This window comes from Plecotus auritus (genome assembly GCF_963455305.1).
Source record: "Plecotus auritus genome assembly, chromosome: 8".
Classification (NCBI taxonomy): Eukaryota; Metazoa; Chordata; class Mammalia; order Chiroptera; family Vespertilionidae; genus Plecotus; species Plecotus auritus.
The window spans coordinates 162,387,727-162,407,638 of NC_137782.1; the positions used below are offsets into that span (position 1 = coordinate 162,387,727).

At 49.8% G+C, this 19,912-nt stretch overlaps 1 protein-coding gene across 1 annotated transcript in view; it reads right to left on the reverse strand.

Annotated features, from left to right (window-relative positions):
• The window catches only part of PLB1 (phospholipase B1), a gene marked incomplete at its 5' end in the record, with an annotated part of 115,400 nt that overhangs the window by 39,249 nt on the left and 56,239 nt on the right, over positions 1 to 19,912 (reverse strand). The window contains 13 exons of the mRNA XM_080684244.1: positions 3,152 to 3,225; positions 4,115 to 4,173; positions 5,091 to 5,151; positions 5,646 to 5,684; positions 6,741 to 6,812; positions 7,046 to 7,141; positions 7,262 to 7,366; positions 10,378 to 10,459; positions 12,363 to 12,463; positions 12,774 to 12,839; positions 15,853 to 15,933; positions 16,282 to 16,333; positions 18,174 to 18,282. Of these exons, the coding sequence (XP_080540370.1) occupies positions 3,152 to 3,225; positions 4,115 to 4,173; positions 5,091 to 5,151; positions 5,646 to 5,684; positions 6,741 to 6,812; positions 7,046 to 7,141; positions 7,262 to 7,366; positions 10,378 to 10,459; positions 12,363 to 12,463; positions 12,774 to 12,839; positions 15,853 to 15,933; positions 16,282 to 16,333; positions 18,174 to 18,282 (997 nt within the window). The remainder of the gene's footprint in view (positions 1 to 3,151; positions 3,226 to 4,114; positions 4,174 to 5,090; positions 5,152 to 5,645; positions 5,685 to 6,740; positions 6,813 to 7,045; positions 7,142 to 7,261; positions 7,367 to 10,377; positions 10,460 to 12,362; positions 12,464 to 12,773; positions 12,840 to 15,852; positions 15,934 to 16,281; positions 16,334 to 18,173; positions 18,283 to 19,912) is intronic.

A 19,912-nucleotide genomic window follows, 5' to 3' on the forward strand; every position in this document is an offset into this window, starting at 1 on the left:
TCTCACTCTGCTTCTTTTCCTCCTTCAGTAAACATGGAAACATAAACATAGAGACACACGTAAACACACAGGTCAAGGACTTTCTACTAGAAAAGGTATCTTTGTCCTAAAATAAGTGTTCTAGCTGATCAAGACCAATAGGCTACGGAATCTCTCTCTCTCTGAGGCCATTTCAGAGTGAACATTTCCAGGAGAAAAGAGAGAATTATACGAATAAACATGGAACGGGAAGTTTAAGCCCTCATTTTGATCAGAACGATGTGAAACATGAAAGAAAACGTTTCCATATGAGCAGCGAGTCTACAGGAGAACTGCAGACTCATGTAACTGGTATTACACCATGAGCTCAATGTTACACCATGAGCTCAGCGGCTGGGCTTGCTCCTCTGCTGCCAGCACGGTGCAGGGAAACGCAGAGTGCATGCTCAGTAACTCTGGCCGAAGGAGTTTCAGTAATGTGAGGCTGAACTCATTAACAAGACAAAGAAATGCATTTTCTGGTAAGTAAATTTTATTTCGGTCCTTTGAATGGTGTCCAACAAGCAAACTGAATGCAACAAAAGAAAAGGCAATGCTCTAAAGTCCTCTGGCCTGCCACACTGTTAACCTATGATTCTCACAGGTCAAGGGGCCTTGGAAATATTCTCAGCCAAACCTCCTGCTCACGGCCACCCACCTGCCAAGAATTCGGAGTCCACGTTTCCCCTGTCCAACTCCATGAGGCCCACTCTGTCCACTTTCCTTAGAGGAAGCGGCTCGAATTATATTTTTAATTTTCCTAGGATCATTCACTGTCTAGTATTTCCAATCTGGGAGCATTATTGACTTCAGAAAAATTGCTTTTCTCAGATTAGTCTAGTACAGAGATTTTTAACTTTTATTCACCTCATGCCACACATAAGCTAATTACTAAAATTCTTCGGCACACCAAAAAATATATTATAATTTTGGCCGATCTGACAAAAAATAGGTATACATTCGATTCATTCACAGCAATGACTGACAGTCTAAGGGAAAGAAGTCAGTGCCCCTGACGGAATAGTCAGGTATTGCATGTTTTAAAATTTCTGTGGCACACCAGTTAAAAATCGCTGGGCTAGTATGTGGACCGTTTCCAGGGATGCTAATAGGTATACAAACAAAGCAAGCATTCTGGGATTAAGGGAAGCACTGGACTAAATAGATACAATTTTTAAAAATTTTCTTCATTGTAGATCATCTCAGAGCCTTTAATATGCTAACATGCATGTGAATTCCCCAGAGGAAGGATATAGTAGGTGATGTTTCCCCAAAAACACAAAGAATTTTGCCCTCTTCAGGAACATGGCTGGGGCTGGTGTTCCCTGGAACACACTTTGGGGAACAGTCTATATAGTCCACCATTTGTCAAGCTGTCTCTCAGACTCTGACCCAGAGCTTCATCTTTAACACCTGGGGATCTTGGGGCAGGTATTTGAAACATTTAGAAGAAACAAAACGTTTAAAGGACTAGCAGCCATTGAAGAGATGGGGCCTTGGAATGAGTTCTCCAAGACAAACATGAGTTCCTACTGGACCTCACCTGCAGGAAGAACCAGCACAATGGCCACATGTTCCTCTCACTGCAGAGAGGAACGTTTAGCAGATGGCCTGTGTGTATCTGACTCTCAGAACCTGTCCAGTCGAACTGTTTGTAAAATGGGGCAGATCACCTCCCTTCCCCGACTGCAAGCCAGGTCCAGCGACGCCATCACCCGGGGGCTGGCGCATCTATTTTCTGTTTCCCACACCGTGATGTGAGGCCAGGGCCTTCGCTGGCTAAGACTAAATGCAGCTGCCACAGCCTCAGACTTTTTCCAGGTTGGAATAAGCTCGGCTTCGTTCCTCTCCCTCCGGTGTTTCTGTTCCTCGCAGCCTCAGTAACATTTGGGGCACAGGGGTCCGGAGGGGAGGCTCGGTTTGGCTCCGAGGCAGCCTGCTAGTGACCACTTACCTGGCTGAGACATGTGGAAACCTAGGGGACGTCAGGGCTGGGAGGCGATTCCCTCAGCTCTCAGGGTGATGGCCTCATGCTACCCACGCCCTGGATCCTCTCTGCGGGTGGCTACAGGCTGAGTGAGGACACCTCTCTCCCCTGGCAAACCTGTCGCTCTGAGACTGTCCTCAGGGACGACCAGAGAACTGTCACAATCCTGATCACCCGTGTTCCCTCTCCCTCTCTCGGAAGGAACGAATCATTGGAATTCACTGCGAAGGAATGGGAGGAGGCAAGCGCATCGCCGAGCCACCCAGCTTCTCGTTAGCACGCTGCCCTCTTGTGGCTGGCTTTGTTCTAGTTGTTCTGAATCCTGAGCTCATCGCCAATGACTGTGAAGCGTGCTTCGATGCGAACTTTATTAGGCAAGAAACTTAAGAATACCCACATCTAACCACTCCCCTACTACCTTGAGCTTTTCTACTTCTGTGGCTGGAAAGTCCTCTCTCATCCTTTCCGCTGACCTAATGGCTAATCTGCCAAGACATGACTGGGGTCCCGTCTTCTCTGGGAAGCCAGGTTGGTATTCCCCTTCTGCATCCCTGTGGCACTTGGCCACCTTTTATTCCTACAGGGCACTTGCCGAATGAGCACACGCATTTGTCTGTGCTCCCCGTACATGCCCCTCATTCCACGTGTGTTGGCTGCGATGTTGTCTTGGTTATTTCCTCCCGAGGCGTATTGCATTGTGGAGTTTTCTGAATAGGTGTGTACATACACGTAAAGGCAGAGGTGCGACTACAGACGGACACGAATGGATACATATAGACAGTAAACAGAGACGTGGTGCACATATACACGCAAACAGGAGGGTGAAGACTCAGAGAGCTGGTGTTTTTCAGGTGCATTTCATGTTGGATTTGCTGACCCAGGAGTCTGATAACGACCCTGGTTTGCTTTTTCTGCACAATTTAAAAAAAAAAAGAAAAAGAAAAAGAAAGGTCACCAACAGTCAAAGATCTCTCTACTCACCACATGGTCACATTTGGCAGACATACATAGAGGTTTTTCTTCTGAAAACCCCTTCCAGACCTGGTCCCAGCTCTTTGGTATTTATGCATTTAATGGGGGAGACAGACCCCCACCCAATCTCTGGGAGTGAACATGGGATGGGAGGGGGTCAAGGGTTAACATTACCTATATGACAGCCCCCGATACTGAGTGGTGACATCAGGAAGGTCATCTGGTTTGGAGCCAATTCCATTGCCAGCCTTAGGAAACACACAAAAATCCACAGGGAAGTCAGCAAGGGAGAGTGCGGAGGCTGCGGGTGTGCAGGTGGTTCCCAGCACGCGCATCGCACATGAGCAGAGCGCTGGATGGGAGTCAGAAACCCTGGGCTCGAGGCCTGCAAACCGCAACTGCCTCCTCCCTGCACGGAGGGCCTGGCTTGCTTATGTCACAGGGCTCTTTTCATGACCAAATGGGATCAGAGTTGTAAAAACGGTTTGGAAGACTCTGAAGTGCTTTACAAACGTGAGACAGTTATGTCATTACTACCAGCGTCCTGCTCCGGAGTTCTACCTAAGCTTGAGGAAGAGGTCACAGATCTGGGCGGGCTGCCGTGGGCAGATTTCTCATGAACTTGATGCTTCTCTCCTTCCCCGCTGGGACCTTCTGTAAGGCAACCCATGGCTTTAGAAGAGCTGCCTGGCCGCGGCCCTCTGGGATGGTAGCGCCCTACCTCTCTGAACTTAGGAGCAGCCCTTCAGCCACAGCTCTGGAGTCGCTGCTGCTGTCCTTGCCGTGCAAAGAGGACAGGGTCTGAGCTGCATCATCCAAAGGGGAAGCGCGCCCACACGGGGAGGTGTAGAAGAGGGTTTGAGTCAAATGGCATTTTTGCAATGGTTAAAAAAGTGTAATTAGGTGTCTGAAACCTCCACTATCTGAGAGAATTCAGTTCACTCCTGAAAAAGACCTCCCTTTGCACACCTGAGTGAGAAAGGGGCTACGAAACAAGCCATTGCCATGTTCTTAGATGGACAAGGCCGGAGTAGAGAGGGGGACACGGCAGGGGTCGGGAGCGCAGGCCCTGGCGTTGGCACTGGCACCGGGAGCTGACGCAGCCACCCCCACGCCCCCCGGGGCCCGAGTCCTTACAGTCAGAGAGTCCCCCAGAGCAGCCACAACGCGGATGTCTGCAGGTCTCAGGGCATGCACTGCGGAGACAAGTGGACACCTTGAGTCTGCGGGAAGGAAGCTGCTCAGTGCTTCTTTAAGCAAGATCGGGCACGCCAGCGCAGGGCGCCTGGGCCTCGTGGGACTGAGGGTCCATGCGGCCTGGAGGCAGGGGTTATGTAAGGACAGACTTTCCCCATAAGGACACAATAAAGGAATCCTGGACCTATGGGAGGGAGAGGTTCAGGGAGAGAGGAAGAAAAGGGAATGGAAGGAAGGAAGGGAGGAAGGAAGGAAGGGAGTAGGATGGGGGGCAGGGGGGAGGGGGGAGGGGGGAGGGAGAGAGGGAGAGAAGGCACGTTGGGATCCCACCACTGTGGTGCCCGCTGTCATGCGGAATACCAGCTGTGACCCCAGTGCACAACCAGATGGGCTCTGCGCCATCTGAGATGCAGTTCCGGGCCTGACGCCCAGCCCATTTGGAGCTGGTTCTGGATTTCCAACAACAACTGAGAAATAATCGGATCAGGCCTTCCTGTGCCCCCAGTGCCTTCTAAAGCTGCAGGCGACAGGGATCGCAGAGCCTGGAGCCCCAGGACAACTCATAGAGCTGGGTCACTCTTGGGACTCCCTCGGCACCCCACGCCCCACCTCTGGGCCTCAGTGAGGTCAGACCACTGGGCTAGGCCACTGGATGGGAGGTCACATGGCTCCTCCCTGTGCTCCCTTTAAGGGGCCGACATGGAAGGGCAGCGAACAGTTCCTGGCCTGACACCTTGGGGCCTGCCAGGTGAGACATCTCACAGGGCAGAGGGAGACAAATCAGGGACTTGTCCCAGGCGACCGCCCAGACAGGAAGCGGGCACTGAGTTACATGTGAAAAATGTTGTCAGAACATTCACCGGCTCCTGCGACCTTGTGGGGAGCCGTGGGTCCTGGTGTACCGCTGAGGGCTCACCTGAGGTGGGCGGTGAGTCCGAAGGGGTTCTGTCGCCGCACAGCAGCTGGCTCCCATGACCCTAAGGGCACAGAATGAATCTCAGCGGTGAAAGGACCTGAGCGTCAGACCCTCAGAGAGCTTTAACAAACACAGACTCCTGTCCCCTTGCCCCCCGGGGAGGAGCCTAGAAGGGCATTTGAAGAAGGTTCCCTAGGTGATTCTGAACATCAGCCACTCCTGGGATCTGCTAACCTAGTGCGGACCCCTCCACCAACTAATGCAAGAATCGGAGCATCAGCAAAATGACCCCACCCACCCCACCCCCGATCCTGCTTCCAAAGCAGCTTTATGGGGAGGATGGGATCTTCACCTATGTCTTTGCTGATGCTGTGATTTGACAGGCTGGGCCCATTGATGGAGCTTACCCCGCCCTGCACCCCGCCTAAGGTGCAGGTGGACGGACTTTATAAGAGTGTAAACCCCTTGTTCTCACCCACCCTGTTGGGCCAGTCCCAGCTCAGGGGCCGCCCCATGCATTGGCTGGTGAGATGAAAGAAAGCAACAGGCAGATACCTGCACGCTGTTCTTGTAGGTGCTCAGAAACGGCGAGTCCTGTGAGAAGAGGGGGGTGAGCAACCGTGGTGAATCCGGCATGCTTCCTGCTCGCCCACTCTCAAGCAGTGCTGACCTCGGCATAAACACTTAAACACCTTTGGCCTCCCCGCTCCACGCTGTGAGCCCCTCCCTGCCAGGCAGACCCTGGAGCTCCTTCCCAGGATGCACTGGGGCCCTCTTTGCAGCCCTGACCCAACCTGAACTCACAGGAACTATTAGAATAAACCCTGCAGTGGCTCCTAGGAACGACCCGGTCTGCTCTTCACCTCCCACCCAGCTGGCTGGGCAGCTGTGTCACCTCTTTCTCAACCCTGCCCCTCCCAACAGAGCACCACTTTCTTCTAATACAAGCCCTGTCTCTGCTCCCTAGGCCCCCTTGCCACCCCCTGCCATTCCTACCCTGCAGTAGCCTGGGCTCCTTCCTGCCCAGGCAAGACAAGTCAGGCTCTCTGAGGTCCTGCCTCACGCAAGCCAGCTCAGTGGGACCCACTGGGAATTCAGAGGAGCTCACAGAGGCGAGGGAGCAGCTGCCGAGGCCCAAGAATCTCCCAACAACATGAGCATGGGGGCCTGATCTACATTGCCTTCCTGGCTAATGTCTGCGTCCCAGCTCCAGCTTCCAAATGACCACCCCACCCCCATCCCAGCAGATGTTATTCTGGTCTCAGTTCCTCACTCTTCCCATCGTGCCGTGGAGACAGTGGCCACATGGCGATGGAGTGTCTTTCTGTCCCATCCTGCCCTTGACTTTCTCCCCACCCCCTTGCCTTCCCAATGAGAGCTGGGTGGTGATGCCATGTTCCTTTTTCTGCCTGGAAAGAGCTGCTCGTAGCCCAGGCCTGTGCTAGGGCTCGCAGTGCCAGGAAGAGATGGAGGAGTCCTCTAGGGCCTCCTGGCCACAGGGCTGTCGTCCATCCCAGTCCAACCAGAGAGGGCACTGGGATGTGTGAGTAGGCGAACAGAGCTGTGGTGTACAATGAACTGAGAAACCTTAATGCGACTTTAAAAGTCTGGAAAAGATGGAGCCGTTGCAAGGATGTGCTTTTACTGTACCTTGTTCGGACATGTGATATTGATCTTGCTTTCAAAATCATGCCATCTTGCCTTCTGGCCAACAGGTTCCAGCTAAACCAAGAAGCAGGAAGGCGGGGAGTGAGAAAGAGGTGGTAAGAATGGAAAGGTCAGGCCGTGGGTCAGGGCTGGAGAAGGCAGGGAGGGACAAAGAAATGGATCTACTATCGGTGCTGTGCCGGGACTCACACAGCCTGAGTTATGGGCCTCTGAGGTCCCGCAAAAGCTTTCTGGAGTCTTTTTCTTAGCAGAGGAGGGACATTTTTTCCCGAACTCGGTCATCTTACCATATTGTTCCAGAGAGCACTGCCCGAGTGGGCATGAGACTTCTTGCTGAAGTGGAAACAGTCCGGAGCGAAGAAAGAGCTGTCCGGCAGCCCCTCCTGGGCACAGGGCAGAGAAGAGGGGCTGTGTTAAGAGACGTCGGGGAACACAGATAATGCTCAGACACAGCTGGGCACTACCCATGCCTCCCATTTCTCCATGGTGCGTGCTTTCTTTACCGGGGTCTTTGGCAGTTCCACTCTTTCGAAGAACGGCTGCACAACCACCGTAAAATCTTCCCTCGTGTCATATCGCCCACCCTCAACCAGCTGGTGCGTCCGCTCCTGCAGGAGGCAAACGGGACGGGGTCAGGGCTTGCTGCATCTGCTCCGTCTTTGTGCAACCTTCTTCTCCACCACAGAATGAAGCAGAGTCTGGACTTGGAGTGAAATCAATCTGCAGCCAAATCTCAACTGATCAGGAGTCCACTGGTATTTTTCAGATCAGCCTTTATCTCAACCCCTGTCCTCAGCCTCTGCTGCCATTGCATACATTTGACCTTGGAATGTAGGGGAAAACCTAAGTCATTCAGCTTGATCCTCTTGTAAAGCTCTTGGTTAAAATTTGGGGAGTGGGCCCGGCTGGTGTGGCTCAGGGGTTGTCAACCTATGAGACAGGAGGTCACAGTTCAATTGCTGGTCAGGGCACATGCCCGGGTTGTGGGCTCAATCCCCAGTGTGGGGTGTACAGGAGGCAGCTGATCAATGATTCTCTCTCATCACTGATGTTTCTATACCTCTCTCCCTTTCCCTTCCTCTCTGCAATCGATAAAAAAAAATATTTTAAAATTTGGGGAGGGGTACATATTTGATTAAATGACTTGTTGGGATATTCCTTACATTTACTTTATTTCTGTCCTACATTTGTTCAGAAAATCCAAGGTGAGTCCACGCCATTTAATGCCTATTTATATAGCATGGTGTGTGTGAGCACACGGCTCCCGTGCCTGCATACCCCTGTGAGCCGCTCGGGTCTATCCAGGAAGGTAATGAAGCTGTTCCTCTCACAGCTCCCACTTGGGCTCAGTTCCAGGAGGACCAATTAACCCAGTTCTGGCTCCTGCTCCTGCCAGACTGCCGTCTCACCGCTTGCCAGGTGCTCACCATTCGGGGCCAAAACCCTGGCTGCAGAGGGAGGTCAGGTTTACAAACCTGAGAACATTAGTGTGGTCACTTCTAATATTTTTTTTTATCGATTGCAGAGAGGAAGGGAAAGGGAGAGAGGTATAGAAGACACCATGCACTTTCTTTGTCCAGGGACAGCCAGAAAGAGAGCCCCTGTACGGGGGATGCCTCAAGTGTGACCTCCCAGGGGAGTCTCCTGGATACAAGCAGAGCCGCGAGTAAGGCAGAGGGTGCGGTGCCACTAGCTAGCTGGTGGATTTCTGCAAGATGCTTTCCTTCTCTAGACCTCTATTTCCTCATCTGTAAGTGGACGGTGTTTGGCAAGACTTGGACCATCACTTAAGTCCTTTCCAGTGCTACTGGTTACTCCATGGATCAACCACAATGGCTCACAGTGGCACAATGCATTTTGAGAAATGAAAGAAACCGTGTCTAGAATGCCTGGCGCCTGGTGGCACTAATAGCAATGATTGTCTCCAGGGAGAGTGACGGGAACCCATTGCTTTTGCTGGAAGTAGGGAGGGAAAGGGTCCTGAGAGAGGGCCTGATGGCCTCAGGTGGCTGAGCTGTGAGTTCCTCCAGGACACTAAGTTAGAGTCTCAGTGGTAGCAAGATCAGGCCTGGAACAGCTGGCTAATCTAGAAAGGTCGGAGAAGGCAATTTTGGTGAATTGTTCTTCTTTTTGTCTACCCAGCATCTGAACCCACTTTCTCTCTCTCTCTCTTTTTAAATATATATTTTTATTGATTTCAGAGAGAAAGGGAGAGAGAGATAGAAAAATCAATGATGAGAGAGAATCATTGATCAGCCACCTCCTGCACGCCCCCCTACTGGGGATGGAGCCTGCAACCTGGGCGTGTGCCCTGACAGGAATTGAACCATGACCTCCTGGTTCATAGGGTGACGCTCAACCACTGAGCCACATTGGTTGGGCTGAACCCACTTTCAATGTCTGAGAAACTCCTCTGTTAGAGAGCAGCCTGCCGCTCACTGTAGAAGGTGAGAAAGGCAAATGCTGGCTTTCTCAATGCCCCTCACAACTAGGCAAGGGCACGTGCCGAGGGTCCCCAATGGGCACTCCCGTCTCAGGCGTGGGGTTGGAAACCAGTGGCGGAAAGATGGAGGCACACAGACTCCATCCTGCAGAGGGCAGCACCTGATCCAGTGGTGTCCATGGTGTCTCCCTGGACTAGTTCTTTGGCCTAATTTTGATTCTTAGGGCTTGGTCCCTAAAATTCCATGATTCTGGTGGCCTGGCCTCCAACCCTACCTTTCTAGCTCTTTCTGATATTTGGATGAAATAATAAATCTGATTAAATTAACCAGAATGGCACAAGCTTTTATTGCTTGAACCCAAGAACCCCACCTGGAACAGGTTTGCTCTCATGGCCATAATCTCCGCTGCCTTCCCTCTCCTGGTGTCAGCCTTGGAGACACAGGCGCCTGCTCACAGAGAAGGCGGTGCAGCGGGCAGTCACCCAGAGGGCTGGGCGATGGCGTCAGAGCCTGATAGAGATTCATTCTCCTGAGCCCTGACACCCCTGCCAGGTGTGGCTCTCCTGAAAGGGTCTGCAGAGAAGTGGTTCTACTCTAAGGAGTCCTTGGACTTGAAGGATGAACCCACTCTGGACGCTGTTTGCAGGCCACTCTCCACAGGCTGGGAGTGACTGGACAATTAATTTGGGGGGAAAGACAAAATAGAGTCAAGGGAGTCAGCTGCTCTGGTCAAAGCTTTGATGGAGAAAGGCCTGACATGAACGACCCACAGGATGTCTGGAGACCACCTGCTGACTTTCTTTCTCCTCGTGCTCCCCAATAACACTCGTTCCCCTAGGAGGGGAGGACACAGGGAAAGCATGTTCTCTCACGGAATCCTCCAGACTCCATTGGGTGGAGAGTTTCCCACCGGGAGTCAGAGGCTCCTACCCATTCCGCATAGACAACTGGAAATAACAGACTTGGTGATGTGTGTTCGTGGCTTGACTCTATAGCTGCTAAGATAAATGGAACAACAGTCCCCCCGCCTTGCAGGATATCTTTAAATATGCAAACTGGTCAGAGGTAACCTCACACCCAGTTGGGGTCACAATAATTTTGGCACATTCTCTTTTCAACATGAGCAACCAAATCCACGGCAGCTCTGTGCAGCTCAGAGCCCTGGCCCGCCTCACCTGATACTTCTTATTCACTTCGATGAGGGAGGCGAGCTCTGTTGAGTTATCATCATACTTCAGGACACAGGGACACAGATTCCTGCAGAGCAAACAGAAGAGGTGCCCCACCCCACCAAATCACCATCTGAGTGCACGATGCAGAAATGCTGGCCTGAGATTCCCCATCTGTTCAACTTGGAGGTATCAGGAGCCTGTGCTAACGGACTGGCTAACCTGTCCACTGTACCAGATGAAACTGAGACAGTCTCCCAGACCTGGATTTGCTCGTGAAGATGAGACAGTCACTTCTGAGATCTGCAGGAGTGATTTTTACGGAGCGGAGTTGCCTCATGACTGCCTGAGGACAGTGCAGCGCAGGTAAGGCACACCTCCTTTTAAATAATAATAGTGATACCGATAATAATAATGGCTAATGCATATTGAATACCTACTGTGCCAGGAGTCTTCTGGCTATTAACCTGTTCAAGTCTCTTTAGCTACTCTAGAAGTTGTATTATCATTACCCCCATTTTATAGTTGAAAAAACTGAGGCTCAGTGTGGTGATTTTCTCAAGTCACATGGATGTAAAGGGTAGGAGCTAGGACTTGAATTCCAGTCTGTCTGGTCTGAACCTGAGCTCTTAATTCCTGGTTAAACTGCTTCTGTGCAGCCTGTAGCTCTGATCTGGGCTTTGAGTCCAGGGGATAAGATGATAATAGTGTGGATAGCTCAGTCTAGACTCAGCACCCCCCGCTGAGACAGAACAGCAGAGAAGGCAGCGCACTGGAGAGGTGGCAGGACAAGGTGACCTTGAACCTGTCTAACCCACAGTCGGTGACTTGGCCATCAGATTTGAAAACAAACCTGGCAAATGCCTGCTCTGAACCTTTAGCTTTAATTGTCTGAAAACCCTGCCGTGATTGGCAAGAGACTCTTGGGTGAGCTGCTCTGAAATGGAATGAAAACACTGAACCCCACGTGGTCCAGGGACTGGTGAAAGTGGGAGCCAGCGGATGCGTCAGCAGCTGAAAATAGCACGCCTGACACCGGCTGTATTAATAGGCATGTGTCATCCAGCAGCCGCCCTCCTGCTCTCAGTACCCTCAGGCCTCCTGGGGGGGACCTGCGCAGTCTGGGCCCCCAGGTGAGGTTTGGCATGGATCTTCAGGGGACCAGCCAAGTACCCCTTCATTTCAATGAGCAAATCTGGCCCTTGTGAATTATTCATTCAGCCATTCAGCCAACAGCCGCTGAGCCCTGTGTTGTGCTAGCAGTGACTCAGACATAGAGTTCAGGGCTGTGGGGGAGAGGCACATGAATAATTACCATGTGATATGCTTGGGGGGGGGTACAGAGCTGGGGGCAGTGGGGGGATGGGCAGAGCCACCATGACCTCAGCTGATGGTCCAGAGGAGGCCTTGTGCTTGGGTTAGAAGGACATCTTGTTCCTGAGGGTCATGCAGACGTGTGCTACCAGAGAGGGCACCCCCTCTGTTTGGCTTCCTAGGACCAGGGCGTCTGTTCTCCGGGGAAGACTCTGTCCTCTGGACCCTCTTGGTTCTGATTTGAGCACCCGCTCTTCCATCGAGTGACAACAGCCCTACATTTGTGAGCACCCAGCCCGGAGCACCATGCCAGACAGAGATGGGCCCCTGGGAGGGCGGAGCTCTGCATACACTTAAAAGTAGTCTCTCACAGAGCCCAATGAGCCTGGCCCACACAGACCCCTCCATGCCTCACACTCAACGCTTCCCTCCCTGGAGGATGGAGGATGTCCTGAGCTGCCATGACAGCAGAAGCATGCTGGGTTGCAAAAGCATATTCCCAGGGTAGCTGAGCTCTCTACTGGGGTCATAAAAGTCTCCTCCATTAGACTTTGTCGGGTTAGAAAATGGGGCGGTCCTGGCACTCCTCACACTCTGCCCTTGGCTTTCCTAACTCATCAGAGTCACTTTCTGCTCAGGGTGCTGTGGCCCTTTCAGGAGCAGGAGCAGGAGCTTACCTGAGGATCAGCCTTGGGCAGTGGACTTTCTTCTCATAGTACAGCTCCCTCAGGCTGACGATCTGCAGCACCTTTACCAGGTTGACAAACGCCCGAGGGACCTGAGCAAAGGCAAGACCAGTCCCTGAGAGGCTGAAGGCTGGGCAGTCCCCCTGTGGGCTGTCAGGTCCATGGCCTTCCATCTGGCCCCATCCACTTCCTGCATCCCCGCCTCTCCCTCCTCCTCCCCATAGACACCCATGTGTTCAGGCTGCTGGGACCAGGATGGACAGCATGGTCATGCTGGTCTCTGGGTAAAGGCACCCGGAAAAGGCACCTCAGCCAGAAGCCAGAGCCACCTCCAGGTTAGTCTGAGGCCCAAGGAGAACTGTGGTTTAGCTGCTCAGATGCCCTGTGACCCGGCCCCGGTACCTCAGCGTGGAGAATGTCCAGAGCCTTCCCAATGTTGTCTGTGAAGTTCTGGGGGGAATAGTGGGCCTGCAGGAAAAGGAAACATCTAAGACCATTCGTCACCCAATCTCTATGCAGTCCAGGGCGGCTTCTTCTCTTGGGTCCCCACCTTCCTATATTTCAGCCAGAATGGGCAACACTGAAACATAGGAGGCCCCCAGCCTCTATGCCAGCCCTACAGCCCTCAGGCTTATCATGGCTATGACCCCTTTCTTCTACACGGGAAGCACCTGCTCTCCTGCATGGAGTGATGGAAAGCTCTAGATCCACTTCCTATCAACTCGATGCAGGGCCTTAGCTAAGTAAGGCACAGCCCATCTCTGGGTCCCTCCAAAATGGGGTGTTGAAGCAGAGGACCTCTAAGAGCTCCTGCAGCTTGAACATCCTTTGGTCCTCTGCCTTGACCTCTTCTGCTTAGGCAGGGGTGGGGAAGGTCTGGTCCGAGGGCCATATAAGGCCCGAGAAATCATTTGGTCTGGCCCTGCCAAGGCATTAGGGATGAGTTAATTAAATGTTTGACCAAATATAGCAGGCCAGTTTTTAAGTTGCTAATTTTGTATGGCCTGCCAATGATGTTATAAATATCCAGATGGCTCTTGGCAGATGGCTCTTGGTTCCCTCATGTGCCAGGGAACCCACAGCCCAACCAAATCACTCAAGGCGATAGTGGAGGGGAAGAGGGTGCTGTGAACCCCTCTCCCAAGCATAAACATACTTGAATGGTTATCTTTCTTGATTTCGATGTGGTTCTTAAACTTTTTTAAAGCAGTGGCATCCTTTCCGAATGAAGTTTAACCAAAAGCCTTGCTCTACCAAACTAATCAAAGTTGCGGCGAAGTGGTGGAGGGCCCATGATTCCACCTCCCCACCGGCCCAGAGCCCCAGGGCTCTGCTGTGGGCCCCTTACATCATAGCTTGAAAACCCCAGACCCCGGTGACTTTGATGCCAGGAAAGGAGGGGCCTGGGGAGCAGGGTCGCCCCTTAGGGCCACAGCAAGACTCACCACTTACTAAATTTTGCTCAGTGGGGCCCTTTTCTGCCTGACAAATGTCCTAGCCTTCAGTGCCAGCTGGGAAGTCTCCTATTCTGTGTAAACTCTGACATCCCTCCCACCCCATGCCAAATTCCCAAATTCCCAGGGCAATTCTGCCTTCAGTGTATCACCAGAACCACACATGGGGTTTTCTCATCGTGTTATGGTGAATTGCCTGTGTCTTCCTCCCCTGACGGTGTGAGTTTCTTGAGGACAGAGCCTGTTTTCACTCGTCTGCTTAGCTCCTAGTACCGTGCCTGGCATATAATACGTGCCCGGCAAACGATACTAGAAATAAAACAAAAAAAGTCTGTTTATCAGAAAACACTGTAAACAAAGCTAAATGGAAGACAACAAATAGGCAATGTATTTGAAAAAGGGTTAGTAGACTTGATATAAGGGGGTTTTGTAAATCAATAAAGAAGGATAAATGCCTTAATAGAAAATGGCCAAAAGGCATAATATAGAATTTATCGAAAGGAGAGATTCAAACAAAGGAAATAAAAAAGTATTCCTACCTAGAAAGTAAATAAATGCAAAATTTGAAAATGGTACAATTTTTTTCATTGATCAGATTAGCAGTTATTAAATAACATACATTGCCAGTTGGAATGGGGAGAAATAGGCATAATTGGTATAAACATTTTGGGAGCCATTTGGCAACATGTACACAAAGCTTTAAAAATGTGCAGGGTCACCCCAAAATGAGATAGATGGACAGACATATGTTAACGTAGCACAATATTAACAACCGTAAAGTCTCTGTGGTGGGCATACGGGCTTACTGCACCAGCCTTTCAGCTTCTCAATACGTTTGGAAATTTTCATAATAAAACATGGGGGGAAATATACATATCTTTTTGCTTAGAGAGCTTACTACTCAGAATATATACCAGGAAATAGTTGTGGATGTACATCAAGGTGGTTGTTTATCCTGGTGTTATTTATAATAGGCCTAATTAGAAGTAATGTAAGCTAAGTACCCAATTATGGCCAATCTATATAATGGGCTACTATATAGCAACTAAGAGTTAAACATTGATATAGGAATATCTTCCCAAAGTGTTGCTATTGAAAAAAAGCAAGTTACAAAACAATATTTTCAGGTTGATACCAGTTTTAGAAAATAAGAAAGCATTTTCTCCATATTTACAGAAAATGCTAGACACATATCAAAATGTTAACAACGGCATTATTGGGTGTTGTAAATATGTCACAGAGAACATTATTTTCTCTGTACTTTGATATGTTTTCTGTGTGTATTACTTGCACACACACACAAAAACCCCTATTTAAAGTCAGCTGAATTGAGTGTAGAAGAGGCGTGCCCAGATAGGCAGACATCACCAGGTAGATTTGGGCTTAACACAAAGAAACACCGTAAAGCAATTTACACCGACTCAGAAAATTAGTTAGGGCTACCTTACAAGTTAAAAAGCTGCCCATCACTGGAAATGTTCAACAACTGGATTCTGCAAAAGGCATTTTTGTTGTGGGTGGAGACTGGTCAGGATGGCTTTGGGGTTTCTTCCAGCTCGAGAATCTGGGATTCCAGGAAGAAGCTCCTAACCCACAGGGCAGCCGCCTGGCTCCTGGGTTTCCCATCAGCCCAGAATGACTGGGCTCTGAACTTTGCCCAAGTGCCTGCATTAGGAAATCAACTTTCCCATACAAGTGACAGCACAAAGGCGGAGAAGCGAGGTAGCTCAGCCTCGGAGAAAGGAGCAGACTTAGGAAGAGATGCCAGGTTTTTGGGAACACTGGAATGTTATCTTAGTTTCTAGAACGATAGGATCAGGCTTCCTCCACAGAAACCTAATCAGGATTGATCTCATCCTGCTGAAATCTCGTCCTGGAGGTAAATGCCCTCTCGGTCTTGGGGTTATTCCTAGGTTGGATCCATGCCAGACCACAAGCCCCAAGTCCCAAGCACTGCTCCAGGAACCTGGGATGGAAATCCGTCCCTGGGGGTGGGGGGTGTCTTGAGTTAAGGGCCTGGGACCTACCAGATCATTGCAGAAATCACAGAGGTCATTGCCTCCTATAAACAGGGTTATAATCTTCCAATCTTCCTGAAAATTTATCTTCTGAAATGAATAGAAAACAAACAAGTAAATGCCTTACCCCAGAGTCAAATCAAGGAAAATGCAAAGTGCTGAACACTGTCAGGGATGAGTCCTCACACACCACGGGGTTTAGAGGACACTGATGTTTCCTGTTCTTTGGGTTTGGGGTCCTGAGGTCATAGGTCACAGGTCGTAGGTGCTAAATCATTGGTTTGTTTTTTTTTCAAAAGGTGGACTTTCTGGACTTCCACATGGCCCTGTCCTCCCCCTAAGCTGACTCTCTCTGTCTCCATGGATTTCTCCCGCCCAATCCCTGTTCTGGGGAGTCTGACCTCAAGTGGCCCCAGGTGGCTCCTCCCCGAGACTTACCGTGTCATTCTTCATCAGGTCCACCAGCCTCCTGGCCTGAACAGGTAAATCCCTGCGGGCAGACCCAGGAAGAAGTCATGTGAGGAGCTGGGACTGTGAAGCTGGGCTGGGAGAGGACTTAGCAGAGGACAGGAATAAAATAAACAGCAGGAAAGTTGGTCTGAAGATGGGGGTGGGGCGTCATGTCTACGGATGAGCGGAACACTCCATGGGTGAGGCAGTGACCGCTGGAGGACTTGTTTCCTGACTGGCACTTTGGATTACACACCTTCTCTCCCCAGCCATGCTCACTCAGGGCAAACGGAGGCTGCATGTAAGTGTTTGGTGTCATGCATGGCTCTTGCCGTGACCTCAGCCTCAAAGGGCCCTCACCCTCAAGGTGACATAGCTGAGCCAGACACACCTGGGTTTGACATTTAGTTACCTCTTGCTAACTGTGGGAATGTGATTTATGTACCTAGTTAAAAAAAAAACAACAAAAAAAAAACACACCAAAAACCTGCAAACATGGAGATAAATCCCCAATCTTAGAAGGTCATTGGGAGCAGTAAGTGAGATGGTCAAAGCCGCCCCGTGGAGGAAGAGCCCTTACGAGTGCCAGGCAGCATGGGTTTGAGTGCTGGTGCCACCACTGGCCAGCTCGGAGACCTTGGCCAGTACTTACCCTTGCCCACCCTCAGTTCTCTCCTTTGTAAGACAGGGATGGGAAGCGACTCTTCACAGAGTCGCTGGGCAGATTAAATACGGTGCCCATAAAGAACTCAGAACAGCACATGGTGAGCGTCCATATTATAAAGAATCCACTGAAATATTTGTACCATCATCATCACCATTATCACCAATAAAGTCCCTGGCACAGTGCCTAGCAGGAAACATGAGCTGTCTTCCTCCTCTCAGCTACTAGCCCAACTGGCCTGGTCTTAGTCACTATCGACTAGGTACCAGTCAGCCTGGGTAGGAATTCTGGGTAAGCCACGCAAACTCTTTGAGGCCCAATTTCCTCATCTGTACGTCTGAAGTTATCAGATGTGGGGCCAGAGTTTGGGGTGATTCACTGACCTCTCTGAGCCTCAGTATCATCATTAAGAAAACATGGGTACCTATCTGACCCTGAGCTTTGTCCAACTCACAGTTACTGCACGGAACACAAGGGATAACAGAAACAGAGGCACTGTGCAACTTGTGCCCTGCTGTATGGGTGTAAGGGGTGATTTTCAAACCTGGGGTAGCCCTGCAAGGCGCAAAGCCACCCGGCCATGTCATCGAGTTGCTGCATCTGTCCAGGCCACCGGGCCTCTTTGTGCTCCCACTTCCGTGATATGGGGATAATTATCTCTAACGCTTCCCTGCAACTCGGGATGTGCTTGGGCAAATGGATTACTTGCACGAAAGAGCCCCGAGGCCTCTGGGAAAGCGGGGAAGAAATCACACTCCATTTGGGTTACTCCTGTGGCTAAGGTTTCATTCTAGGGTGCCTTCCTGACATAGGCATGTAAAGTCCAGAGCCTGACAAGCATGTCTGAGGAAGGGACGGAGAAGAGGGCAAGAAAGATTAATAAAATAATGAAAACGGAATCTTAGAGAGAACCCTCCTCTGGTCACTGTCTTATGTGGACATGAGATTCACAGAGGAGAAAAGGAATTTGCTCAAAGCATATACCTGGCATCAGGGTCAACTGTGACGAGTCCCTGGGGTGGAGTTGGAGGTAGACTAGCCGCTCTCTGTGTCCCGCAGCAAGGGATACCCCAAGAGAGCCCATCTCGTCCAGTCTTTGACCCTTAGACCCTCCCCCTGGACCAGCCTCCCCAGCTGTCCTATATCCCAGTCTAGGCCACGCCCCCACCTAGGTCCCCAGAAGACCTTGCATTCACCCCCAGGCTCCCCTGCTCACTGGGCTCGGGCTCCGGCCACAGCCTGGTTTAGGAAGGCTCCGGGGCTGTTTTCTTTCCCAGTGCCAACAGAAAAGCCCTTCAGGGACGGGTTGAATTCCCGGAGGATGTCTGGAAACACAGGAAGAGACATGCTCAGGAGACCCCCCAAGCAATGTTCAAATCCCTCTAGCGCCAGCGGTATTCAGGGCCAAACAGAGCCTGGGCGGTACACCCAGCTACTTAGTGAATTATTGTTGAATAAATGTGAGTCTAAGTAGTGCTCCTCTCATGCACTCCCCCCTCCCCCAAATATATAACTTCATTGAGATAATGCACACACCATTTTAAAGTATACAGTTCAATAGCTTTAGTATATTCATACAGTTGTGCATCCATTACCACAATCAACCTTAGACCATTTTCATCACCCCAAAGTGAAACGCTCCATTCCCTCCAGTCACTCTCCATTCCCTCCAACCCATGGCGGCCATTAATCTATTTTCTCTATATACAAATGTCCTTATTTTGGACATTTCATATAAAGGGAATCATACAATACAATAGGTCTTTTGTGGCTGGCTTCTTTCATTTAGTATAATGTTTTCAATGTTCACCCACGATATAGCAGGTGTCAACACTTCATTCCTTTCTATGGCCAAATAATATTCCATTGTACAGATAGGGCACATTTTACTTGTTCATTCATCAGCTGAAGAACACCTGGATATTTCCACCTTTTTGGCTATTACAAATAATGCAGCCGTAAACGTTTAGGTACAAGTTTTGCCTGGGTTTTTCTTGGGTATATACTTAGGAGTAGAATTGCTGGATATCTGTTTAATCTTTTGAAAAACGTACAGAGCTTTTTTCCAATGACGCTGTACCATCTTATGTTCCATTTGCATCTTATGAGGGTTTCAATGTCTGCACATCCTCACTAATACTTATTATTATTTGCTGCATTTTTATTATAGCCATTCTAGTGGATGTGAAATGGTGTGGTGTGATTTGCATTGACAGTCACTGATATCGAGTATCTTTTCAGATGCTTATTAGCCACCTGTATATCTTTTTTTGAGAAATGTCGATTCAAATCCTTTGCCCATTTTTAAAAATTGTGGTAAAATAAACATAAAATTTACCATCTTACCCATTTTTAAGTGTACAGTTCAATAATATTAAAAACATCCGCCCTGACCGGTTTGGCTCAGTGGATAGAGCGTCGGACTGCGGACTGAGGGGTCCCAGGTTCGATTCCGGTCAAGGGCATGTACTTTGGTTGCGGGCACATCCCTGATGTGGCGTGTGCAGGAGGCAGCTGATCGATGTTTCTCTCTCATCGATTCTGACTCTCTATCCTTCTCCCTTCCTCTCTGTAAAAAACAAATTAAAAAAAAAAAAAAAAAAAAAAAAAAAAAAAAAAAAACGTCCATGGTGTTGCCTTTGCCCATTTTTAATCGGGTTGTCTTTTTATTGCCGAGTTATAAGACTTCTTTATATTTTCTAGACACAGTTTCTTACCAAATATATAACTTGCAAATATTTTCTCCCACTCTTTGGGTTGTCTTTTACTTTCTTTGGGTTGACTTTTTCCTTTGAAACACAAATGTGTTTAATTTTTGTCCAATATATTTCTTTTTTGTCACTTGTGCTTTTGGTGCCATACCGAAAAAGGCTTTGTTTAAACTAGAGTCATGAACATTTGCTCCTCTATCTTCCTCTATGAGTTAGTTGTAGCTCTTACATTTACGTCTGTATT